At 40.8% G+C, this 12760-nt stretch overlaps 1 protein-coding gene across 1 annotated transcript; it reads right to left on the reverse strand.

Annotated features, from left to right (window-relative positions):
* Nucleotides 1–711: 711 nt before the first annotated feature.
* On the reverse strand, nucleotides 712–8922 carry LOC110971780 (heat shock protein beta-7-like). The gene is made up of 3 exons (XM_022222185.2): nucleotides 8645–8922; nucleotides 4164–4312; nucleotides 712–2046 (listed from the first exon to the last, which is right to left on the reverse strand). The coding sequence occupies exons 1-3, from the start codon at nucleotides 8889–8891 to the stop codon at nucleotides 1855–1857; spliced, it is 588 nt and encodes a 195-aa protein (XP_022077877.1). The 5' UTR covers nucleotides 8892–8922; the 3' UTR covers nucleotides 712–1854.
* Nucleotides 8923–12760: the final 3838 nt, after the last annotated feature.

The following is a 12760-nucleotide window of genomic DNA, read 5'->3' on the forward strand; positions in this document are numbered from 1 at the left end:
AGCTGAGTTTCTATTAGTTAGATCTGGCTGGAGGAGACTGTAAAGCTTCTCTCATGTTCAGTGTACACACAGTACACAGCTGTAAAAGTAACAATGTGTCATTGTGTTTAGAGCTTTTTTTACTGCTGCCTGGTTAAAAAATCAATTACAATAATTAACGGTGCTTTAAGTTATGTTTTCGCATGAGCATAAACCACAACTTCACTGTAAATGAACTCTTTTCTGGAAGAAATCGTTCCTCTGTATTTCATGCGGTGTTTGATTTACGTCCGTCTGTGCTTCATGGGTGCCGCAGTCAAACTGTCACGAGCTCATAGATCAGCGTGTGAATCAGAGCCAGACCCATGATGAAGTTGGACATTTATTGGTAAAGTTTATGGACTCAGGCACCCCCACAGGTTTTGTAATTCAAAGTTGTGTATGTGCAGACGCAGGTGGAGGAGATGACTGATGGCAGGCATGAGATTTCACTTATTTCTGTTATTATCAGCGGCTGGAGGCGAGTGGACAGAGCTGGACACCCGACCACTTTTTCATGAAGAGAAACACACTGTGAAATTAAATCTGGGGACTGTCTTTCCTTTTTAGCTTTTTTTATTTTTATTTTTGATAAAAACAAAACAGACATAGCATGGCAAAACAGAAAGAGTGATCATTAGTAAGGTGAGGAAGACACAAAATCTAAAAGGCCTGTTTCCTTTAGATCCATGACCGTCCTTCAAATCATGATCTGTGACTGTCATTTATGGAAAGCAGGTTGTTTTTAAGAATAAAGGAGATTCGGCTCTTTTATGACCTGCAAGATCAGAGCACCACTAAAATCACTCCTACTAATATTATAAATTAGTAATTATAGGAGTTAAATATCATTGCAGCTTGACACAGACCTAATCCAGGTTTTATTCTACATACTGCTGTTGAAAGCTTGATAAAAGCTCCGTCACTGACCTGGGTCTTTCTAAATCGCAACTCAAAACCTTCCTGTTTTAAACGGCTTTTCATACCTAGCGGCTTGGTGAAATTTTCTTACTTTTATTTCTTTAGATGCTATATTTTCGTGCTGTTTTATTGTTGTTTATTTTATTGTTTTATTGTATGTTTTACAGGCTGCACAGTGGTGTGGTGGTTAGCACTTCTCGCCTTGCAGCTAGAAGATCCCTGGTTCACGTCCTGGCCTTGTCGAGGTCTTCCTGCATGCGTCGGTTTCCTCTCACAGTCCAAAACAAGAGCAATCCGAGATTTCTGACCTCCGCCAAGGGAAGATGTGGATGGTAAGGCAAGATTGATGAGAACCCCAAGATCTAACGTTGTTGTAAATTACATTCCCATCGATTCATTAGTTCTGGAGAAATGATACAAAGTTGGAAAATCTAAATCCGGCTCCAGAATCCAGATCCTTATCCGGATCAACACAAAATTTAAATGGAGTCTTCCCTGGGCCAAGATCCACCTCTGGTGAAAATTTCATGAAGATCCGACAAGTAGTTTCCTAGAAATCCTGTCCACAGACACGCACACAGACAGACAAATAAATAAATGGACCCGATCGCATAACCTCCTTGGCGGAGGTAAATATGCTGAGGTTAATTGATTGTTCTAAATTTGCCTGTAGGTGTGAATGCAGGTGTGATTGTTTGTCCTGTTCTAAGTTACTGTATTGTTTTTGAGTTATTTTCCTGTTGTTAACTGTGAAGCACTTTGGTCACAATTATTGTAGGCTGTTGTAAAGGATTATACAAATAAACTATGACTGATTGATTAATTGATAAATGATCAAACCTCACTGACAAAACTAGAAAAAAAGTCTAAATATTATTATTTTAGCTGCCATGTGAAGGTCTATGAGGACACAAGTCAAAGATGTGCTTCAGTGCGGTAGGTGGGAACAACCAGCGGCTCCGGTCCGGCAAACGTCATCATCCGGCGAACACTGACGACCAGAGTACCGTCAGGATTAAGGGTCCCACTGATGGACAGGGGGTCCATATCCTCTGGGAACAGGGACTTATGGGTAAATGTGTCACTGACGCTCCCATCATCCATAACCTGAAAGACAGAGACAGAAAGTCAGAGGGAGAAGGAGGGATTGATGCGTGCTGCTGGTGAGGGGTAAACAGAGGCAAGAAAAGATGATGAAAAGAAAGGTCACAGAACACCGGAGGACGGGAGGAGAAAGTGAGAAGAGCAACAAGGCCGAGGAAGGCGCCATGGTGAGAAAAGAGGGTGAGAAGCAGTGAAAGAGGAAGAAGAAAAGAGGTCAGCCCTGCTCAGCTGGTGGAGAGAGAGAGAGGAAAAAACAGAGGAAGACAGAAGAAAATGAGCGCTGACTAGGTCTCTATGAAGATGACTTTTAGCTGTTAAGGGGCTTCAAGGCGAGTTGAACGGTTGTGGATTTTGGCCAATTTGTCTGCTGATGCCCGTTAAAAGGATGGTCCTGCAGTGCAGCAGAGGCCCTTCCTACTTCTTCTTCTGCTCTCTCACCTTTTTTAAAAAATACATTTTATTTTTGAGCCTTTTTCGGCTTTATTTGACAGGCTAATTGAGAGAGTGACAGGAAACGGGGAGAAGAGCAGGGGAAGACATGCAGCAAAGGGCCACAAGCAGGAATCGAACCCGGGCCGCTGCGTCGGAGACCAGCCCCTATACGTGGTTCACCCACTTAACCCATCACCTTTTAAACATGATTAATGTCAGACTGTGAAAGAAGACAGAGTGAGAAGGCGGGACAGACAGGAGATCCCGCTCATCTGCAGATCAGCTCAGAGAACGCGTCTGACATGATGGATTCTTCATTGTCTGTGAATTTACTGTAGAGCCCATCCATCACTGTTGGTTTATGAGGAGGAACTGATGTTGTCTTATTATCTGCGGTGGCATGTACAGGACAGCTGCGACTAAAGATATGTACATTATTGATTAACTCAGTGATTGCAACCGTTTTTGGCTGGAGACATTAATTATTGTCCACTTATGATGCTCAGTATTGGTGGTGGCAACTAACTATGAAAATTCAGTCCAGTTATTCTAACTGCACTCATTTATAATTACACTACATTTCATAGTCAAATACTGTACTTTTGCTGCATTAACTTTAAAGCTACAGAGCAGTGGAAAATTAAAAGAAAATCCGAGCTCTTGACCCCTGCAGTGAGAGGATTCATGGCTCTGTTCTGCTGTGAGGTCATTTTGCAAACATGCTTTGGGTCGACTTGTCTTCGTAGAGAGAAGCCAGCAGATCAATACAAAACTGGTGTAAATGTGCACCTTTATTCTGTGATGAAACATTTGTACTCGGATGGGAGTGATCTTCTCCACAATGATGCCTCCATCCAAAGAGAATTAATCAGCCGAAGCTCCGCCTCTTTAGCAGAGTAACGTGACGATTGCCGCTTGTTTGTCTGTCTGTCTGTCTGTCTGTCTTTTAATAACTTAAATATGAACTTTTCGTTTATGCATTGTTTTATATAAATAAAAAATTGTATTCCTAAAAAAATAACCATCAAAATGACACCATTTATCAAACCTAGAAGCTATGAAAACAGAATGAATCTCTGGATTTTCAACTTTTTGAAGGTCCTAGAACTACTTTTGCTGATGTTTTGTAGCATGCAGTGGGAAAATTAAATCCAGGGTTTAAATCATCAAAATCTTTTTTTCTATTTGTCCCATTCTGAAATTTTATAAATTTCAAATTATAAACTCGTATATGTTTACTCATTAGTTCATCTGTCAACCGAAATGTATCTGAATTGGTAAAACGTTGCTTATTGTGTCAAATATTATTTGGCAAAAATGTTATTAATTGTGATAAATTAATTACAAACCCTCTAATTAATTAGATTATTTTTTAATCGCATCCCACCACTAGTTAGAGGAATTTTATTACTACAAAAGCATTGAGCAGATTTCATGATGATCCACCTGCATGTCTAAGTATTATTCTATAACTAACACACACAAAAAAACACAACCTCTTGTACCCTCACAAGTGTCTCAGTCAAAGCATCAGTCAGTTCATTCTAACCTCTGACTCATCGTCAGTCAAACATGAATGTGTGTGTAAAAATACCCTTCAGTCATGTTCACAAATTCTCTGCTAGTCCTCAGTCACACCGTCAGAAGTACAATAACACACCTAATCTAATCTACCCTCACACACACACCTTCTGGGCGTGAATGACGACTTGGTGGTTGTAGGCCATCACCACCACGTCATGAGGCTCAAACTGGCTGACGTCAGCCGACATGCAGTAACCGTCTCCCAGACATCTCACCCCGCCTGTGCTGCTCTGCCGGCCCGTCACAGCGCCACCTACAGGAGCTGTGGAGGAAACAGAGGGAGCGCTTAAAAGGTTTGCTGCTGTAGAAACATGAGGTAACAGTGCAGAAATGTTAATGTGAATACACGAAGCATGTTATTAATAGAAATGTATTTTTAAAAGTTTGAAAAATATTAATTACAGAATTACTTTGTATGTAAAATTTGGGATATATAGTAAAATTTCACAATGCATGAAAATGTTCTGTTTTTTGGAATAAGCCTGGAACACTATCTGTATATCTGTAACACAGTGTACACGTGTGTCATCAGTATGTTGTTGTGTTCATCCTCATGAGGCCATAATTCACATCATAAGAGAGACTCGAGGTGTTAAAAAAACAGACAGAATAATTTAAATAATAAAATGTAAAATCAAAAACATTGTCAGATTGTGACACCAAACACAATTCATTTTCATTATCATGAATTTTTAGATGTGTTGTTTGCATACATAATTCATTCATTTTTCCTTTGATAATGTGGGTTTTCACTGCGTAATGGCATTTCTCCTGAAGACACTTGTTTCCAGGTGTTATTTTTCATTACAGCTCACTAATTTGCCATTTGTGCCACACAGGAGGCCCACAAACTGCTGGCCTGGTAGTTATTTGTGATGTATTCTTCGGCTCAGTTAAAGGACAAATTGTTGTGCGCACTGTGTTTATTTACAGCAGCAGCCAGCTGGTTGATTACATTGATGCTTGAACGAACATGTGCTAACTGACTAAAAATGGTGGCACTTACTGAGCTTTTTAGCTAAAGAGAAGCTGAGGATGAAGGATGCAGATGCAGACACAGTCATTAGGACATACAAAGTCAAATAAAGTAACTGGAAATTGGGGGAAAAAAGAATATTTTAAAAGAAAAGCTTCTGCATTTATGCTAATTGCAATAAAATGTTAAAATAATTGTAATGGTAAACAAGAAAAGTACTCAGAGAGCACAGTACTCCGCCAAGGCTGCTCAGCCATTGCATCATTTCCGATCTATGAAATCTTTAATTAAAAATGACTTTGCGGTGAATATAGGCTTGTGTTGTGCATGTGTACGTTATATGTGGATACCGAATCGCATGACCTAAATATGTAGCAGGTGGCGGGAATTGATGGGACTCAGAAACCCCCCCACAACTTAATCAATTGTTCCTTATTTCATTTATAAGTCCTGATAAGTCCTCAGTGGTGGATTTGTAGTAGGATTCCAATTATTTGATCATCAGCAGGCAGCTGATGTAGTGTTCACTTGTTGTCATGGTTACAGTGACGCTGTTTCGCTATCTCACAATGACACAGAATTCTTGTACAAATCCATGGATCCAGACTTTAAGCCGCATCACTGCCAAAATCTAATCACCTGGTCCTTGTCTCATTTCTGATCTTTACTGAAAATTTCATCCAAATCTGTCTGTCCGTTTTTGAGTAATGTTGCTGACAGACAGACAGACAGACAAACGTATGCCGATAATCACATAACTCCAGCGCGTTCCTAATAAATAGTGAAATAACATTTTCACAAATTATCTGTGCATTATATTCATTCTACACAATGCATTTGCACAATTGTGCACTTCATAATGCTGTAAATAATTGTGGAATATTGAACATTCTGGGCCTCCTTATATAGTTCATGAGTGCTTTCATGTTTTTTTTATCAAGATTAGGTCATTAAGAGCCACCTGAGGCTGAAGCTTGCTCCTGCTGCAAGGAAACAGTCTTTCAGTGCGACAGAGACTCAGTGAACTCATCAGTCACGTGTACATCATCTTATTTTATTGGGTGTGAAACTGTAAAATTGTGAGTCACCAGTTGTCTGGTTGCTCGTAGAGGTGCTGAAACATTCCAAGTCAGTGAAATCAAATTTTAGGCCTGATTATTGATCATGCATTAATCTGTCTGTACACTCATAAACCTTTTTTATTCTGATCATAACTTCTCTGTGCAGCAACAGAACAGTTTTAACACTTCATGTGAGTCTGAGTTTTATATTAGCACTTCACCTTTTCCGTTATATTTCCCACCTTGCTCTCGGCTCTTTATGTGGCCCAGTAGACACAGTCTGGAGCCATGCAGACGATTTTTCTCACAATATACAGAGGCTCTTATGGCTCTGGCTCATTACTCTCTCTGAGCTACAGGTCTTTTGCTTCTTGGTGGCATTTTTCATTCAATCAACCCCCCACTGTACTGTCAGATATTAATGCGTATTTCCTGATGGACAAAATGAATGAGAAAGGCTGCACACTATGGTTTGAAAAGTGCCACCAATGTACCCATGACAACCTGCCTCAGAGTGGTTATGTATGGGGAAGTTCTGCCGACTTTTTTACCTCTTTCAGAATATAACATTTATCCATCTAGATAACAAGACCTTTTATTGAATAATTTGTCGTTGTAACCCTCCACTGCCTGAGCCTTTCCCGGAACAGTGACTGGTATAGTCTGTATACAAAAGATGGGCAAAACCTCTGGGTCTGAAGAATGAAGCTGATGTGGAAGCTCCTCAATTCTGTAGTCTGTAAGGCAGCCAGCAGGGGGACGACACGTCTGGTTGCAAAAAGAAGTCTGATTGTATAGAAGTCTATGAGAAAATGACTCTACATCTCATTTGACTTGTTCCCTCAGTGAACGTTTTCCTTATGAGCCCATGGTCTCAGTGCCTTAAGTCTCTTTCCATAGAGCATGATGTATATTTTAAAATTATAGTCCAAGTCAGAGACAATAGGCAATAAAGCAGGGCATGCTTTAGAGCAGGGTTTCCGTGGGATTTATGAGTTGCTACCTATGTGTCTACCACTGTCCTCCAATTCTCAGTCAGATCCACTTCCTGATGGTCATGTCAAGTTTCTAAAGATCAAGTTGGAACCAATTTCCAAACTTAAGGCTCCAATGGTTCACAAACCAATGTGTGATGTCACGATGGCTGCGTCCACCTTTTAGTCACAGTTTATAGAACAACTAGTATTAACCTGTGAACCTCTGGAAATGTGTAATATTTGCTAAGGCCATCTGTGATCTTGATCCTGTATAAAACTTCTATGTCATTGTAATTGGTAAAATTTTCCAACAAATTACTTTCCAGAGAGGTTAGTTGTAGTTGTATGCACATCAACAACACTGTGATTTGGGGTTGTTTTTAGTGTTTTTGCGAGATTTTTTGTTTGCTCCTTGCTTTCCTTTAGCCTCTTTCTGGCTATAATGTTATGGAGGTTGCAATGACAATTATATACAAGAAAAGCACTCAGAGAGCGCAGTACTCCACCAAGGCTGTTCATTCCCTCATATGGTATTGTTACAAATGCAGCATTCGTTTTGGAAATGGAGCATTTGTTTATTAGTTACTGATTATCAGAAATCACGGCAACATAGAATGTGGACCTTTCGTATAGATGTACCCAACATCATCAGCAGGCAGCTGATGTAGTGTTCACTTGCTGTCATGGTTACAGTGACGCCCTGCCGCTATCTCACAGTGATACAGAAATCTGTCACAAATCCGTGGATTCAGACTATAAGCTGCATCACTGTCAAAATCTAATCACTTGGTCCTTGTGTCATTTCTGATCTTCCCTGAAAATTTCATCCAAATCAGTTCGTTTTTGAGTAATGCTGTGCACAGACAGAATAACAGACGGACAGACAAACGTACGCCGATCGTATGACTCCACTGAGTTCCTTGGCAGAGTGCTGATAATTTGGAACGTCTTTGGGTGCAGTCTCACAAGGCTCGTGCCACTATACAGCATGGAGACCCATTCACAGAAAAAGCATGCTCGAATCCATCAGAAGAACTGAAAGCTGTCTTTTTAGAAGTGAAGACGGAAGGCTAAACATGCAAAACATGAATTTTAGTGTGTTAATCAGGACCAGTGTAATACAGTGTATATTTGGCTAACTAGCTTACATCAGTCACATTAACCAACCACATCATTAACTAACTTTTTTGTGTGGTTTTCAGTTAGAGCTCTAACTTCCTCCCACAGTCCAAACACATGCACAGTAGATCTAACTCTGATAGCATCCAGGACTCCCACAGAAGACCCTTGCTCTGAGTAAACGGTGCTATCTGTTGTATAGTTAGGTGAAGAAATCTGCCAGCGACAGCTGTCATCCCACAAAATCAACAGACAGCAGCTTAAAACCAGAAGGTGTTTCGTCTTCCTCTGCCTGAAATTGAGGTACAGAGATGTTTTTTTTAATACAACTAAAAAGGTTTACATTAAATTTATCCGCACTATAAATGTAAACTGTGTTGTGTTCGGTCTGAGAGCATAACATTTGACAGTGTAGCAATAGTAAATAATTGGGAATCTGGATTTGCACTTACCAGCATGTCCATAAGAGGATCTGCTGTGTCTGCTGAAGGGGGCCAGGCAGTTGTGTCCTGCAGATCCCTCATCTCCAAACAGACTGGAACGATCAGCTGAGTCAAGAAAAGGCTCGAAAAGAGCATCCAGAGAATCAGATGATCCACCCAGAGATCCTTCAGACCGATATGAGCTGGAAGTGCTGTAGCGTGATGATGAGCGATACGATGAGGAGGATCTGCGGCCGGAAGAAGTCAGCGATGCCATAGTGAGGAAACACAGCAGCCTTCACACACAGTTTGAAAATACACCCCTGCTCTTACTGCCAGTAAGCCCCAGAGAGCAAGACTTTTTCTCAAACAAGAGTTCTGGATAAATACCAATAAAACACAGTGGAAGAAGTGGGTTACCAAAAGCTATCAACCTCTTACTCACCATCCAGGCCTCTGTGGGTTTTTATAAAGCCCTGGTGCATTGAAGGGTCAGTGGAGCACAGCGGGGGCTACACTGTATCTCTTCTCTCTTTAGCCATAAATGGCAATTTGTCCAACCGCTGGGGACAAGAATGTAACGGACAAACTGATAAGGAGTGGAGACCCCTTCGTATTCCAACACACACACACACACACAGAGCAGCGATAAGGCTGAGGAGGCCACTTGGAGATGCTTCTGGCATGCGGTCAGAAATAGCAAAGTGGTAGATTTGTCTGGCTATCCGTTAGACTGACCCTGCACACAATGAGACACTATCAATAATGCAAGAGAAAATTGGCCATTTAAATTCTTCTAACCTGCTAATGGAATAACAGATACACTCTAAAGCACAAATCTGAAAACGAGAGTGCTTCCTGAGAGAACAGATTCCAGGCCAATATCACAACATGGCAAAAGCCAATGTAAATGCAGCCTCGGTTGACCTTTATATTCCCTCTTTAAAAGCTTTAATTGTAGTGACATTTACCTTCTGACAACACAGTTGTTCTCCAAACAGCGACCGATGACATTCAAGACTGTCATATTAATACTTTTATGGTATGTGTGTATGTGTGTTTTTCACTCAAAGATGTGAAAAATGACATTCAGTAGCCCTGTATTTTGCCCTTCAGAATAATGTAGTCTCAGTCATAGCAGGGACGCTTCATGTGTAAGCTATAAAATTGAAACAATCTAGTTAATACAAGCAGCATACATCAACATGACAGTCCCAATTTGTGCTCTCAGGTGAAACACTTGTGTCTGTCCTTGTGTAAAATATGCACTGATAAATCCTTTGCAGTGTATTTCCAGTCTTTTCAAAGCTTAAAAAGCATCATCACTATATTTGGTATGACCAGGAAGAGAAGTGCAGGATCATAGAAAATAGCCAAAATGTTGAAATGTAAAGACTCAGCTGTCTCCTTCAGCTCCTCTCAGTCAGCAGTAGGGGAGCTGGTGTATTCAGCGCCCCGCCAGAGGTCCAGTTTTTCCACTGAGAATAGTTTTAGTCCCTCATGGCCCATTATGGTCTCTGGAGTGGAGAACACAGCATCTCTCCTGACCTCTAACAGATGCTGTATCTTCAGCAGGTGCACGGTGGCTAAATTCAGATGAGATCAAATCATGGAATGGTGTTAATGAGGCAAAAAAGTTGAAAAATGTCAAAGAAGCTCTATTTAGCATTTTTAAGCATCACTTAATCATTGTCAAATCATCTGTGATCGTCCGAAACCTCTCTGAACACTCTGGTCTGTGTTTAATATCGATGTCCAGACCACAACGTGTCTCCTGACTTCTAACAGATGGTGCATCTTCACTAGGTCCATCGTGGATGCATTCAGAGAATATGAAATCATCAAAAAGGCAAAAAACTTGAACATCAAAGAAGCTCCAGTAGTATTTTGGAGTGCTGCTTAATCCATGTCAAACTGCGATCCCCGAATTCCTTTGTGACCACCACGGTCAAGACAAGAAACTGCTGTATGTCAATGAATCTGGAATACTATCAAGGTGGGTCAACTGGCAGAAATGGAGACAGGACCTCTGGGGATGTCCTGCTGCACTGGGATGGTGGTAGTGAATCCGGTGGGTCCTGTGGGTTGCAGGGTGGGACCTACCTAGACCAGACTTATCCTGGAACATCCCACAGATGATCAGTAAGATTTGGATCTAGGGAGTGTAGAACCTGGGTGAACAGCTTAGCTCTGTCATGCTCCCCTGGCCACTAACGAGTAGTTTTAGTGGTGTGTCGGGGTGCATTATCCTGCTGAGGGTGGAAACGGGCATCAAGGACTGCTATTGCCATGGGGGGTGGGGGGGTTTCTTGACCTGCAATGTTTAGGTGGGTGGTACATGTCAAACATCCACATGAATGCCAGGATTCAAGGTTTCCCATCAGAACATTGCATTAAAACAAGATGATTGATGGTATTCACTTCACCTGACAGTGGTCAGAATGTTGACGCTGATCGGTGTATACATACATACATACATATATATATATATATATATATATATATATATATATATAATTATTACGCAAGAGAGCTTTTTATAGCCATTTAGAGAAAAATTTGAGGATGAACAAGATCCCTTCTGTTAAATGGGTACAATGCTTCTCCACGGTAAATATCGTGAACAGTACCCTCACATAATGTCATGAGAATGGTTAGAACTGTATACCATCCATGACAGCTATGCCTCTAGCTAGCTTTGTAGCTATCAAGTGAAATCATAATTATCTATTTTTGCAGTGTTGTCTTTGTAGAGTGACTCCTAAACAAGTGAAACCAGAAATTGAAACTGTATTTACATTACAGCTGACTTGATTTACATTATCTGTCTTTTCATATAGATATAACTGACAGCTACGGGAGCACCCATGTCTAAAGTTTCACAGAGCGGGAGGGATCTCTGACTCCTATAATGCACTGACTGGCATGACTGGCTGTTTTTGCTTTCTTCAAATCACAAAACAGGATGTGAATTTTGAATTGCACATGTCAATCATGCTGACAGTCTTTTACAGCCTTAACAAACTGTTACTTAGGCTGAAGACATCGTTTAGTGACATTCACATTTGCAGATATGATCACAGCATAATTTCAGTAATTGTATGAATGCACCAAATGTAATACAGGAGGGATTTAGCTGCTGGTGCCTCTACAGAACAATGGTTATGTCTTGTATTAATATTTAGAATCTAAACATTCACGCACATCTTAAGGTTAAGAGACAAAGCTTCAGAAATTAGGATTTGTTTAAGTCTTGACCCAGATACGGCTGGATATGTTCAGCTTGTGGATGAGATCTGATCTTTTCATGGCTGCCTGAGCTGGGGAGATCAGATGTGGTTCCACCCTGTTTCACAGCATTGACAAGATGAGATTTGTACCACACAGAAGTCTTTTTGAGGGTGTTATTTTTCTTCGGTCCTGGTGCCAGTATCTGATGTATTTTTCTGTAATAAAAACAGATTAAAAATTAAACTGCACCACACTGTTATGATCTGAACAATGTTGTTCGCCTTAGTCTGACATTATGTAACATGTCGTATACTCATTATCTACAAGTACCAAGAGGCCTTTTTTCATTTTGCAAAGTGTTTGCATCATTAAAGGGAATTTGAGGCTGAGGGCTGATTTCCTGTCATCCCTGAATTGTTATTTTTGGGGGGGTTTGAGAGACTTTTGTCTGTTTACAGAAACGCAATGGATACATTACATCTTCCTCTGATAAATGACATGTCTGGCTCAGTCTGTGCTTTCATTTCATCTCTGAGAGAACCTTGTGCTCTTCCTGTAAGCCAGACAACAACAAAAGATGATTACAAGAAAAGACAGCCGCGAGGTGACGAGAAACAAGAAAGACTTGAATTGAAGTATTGGATTGAAAATGAGAGGGTAACTGAGAGAGACAGAGATCTCTCTTTATGTGGTTCTGAAGTCAGACTTGACATGAAACAAAAACACGACAGTCTTCAGCATGAAGGGTTTGATCTTCTGATGATGGCTGGTTTGTGGGGGATCGCTGGTGTCTAAGCAGCGTGTTGTGATTTACCTGAGTTACCTTTTAGTGTAGTCTGTGTCTGTACTCCATGATCCATGAAAGTTTGACATGTGATGGACACCACCGTGTGGCTAATCGGGAGGATCGGGAAA

This window comes from Acanthochromis polyacanthus, chromosome 13 (assembly GCF_021347895.1).
Source record: "Acanthochromis polyacanthus isolate Apoly-LR-REF ecotype Palm Island chromosome 13, KAUST_Apoly_ChrSc, whole genome shotgun sequence".
Taxonomy (NCBI): Eukaryota; Metazoa; Chordata; class Actinopteri; family Pomacentridae; genus Acanthochromis; species Acanthochromis polyacanthus.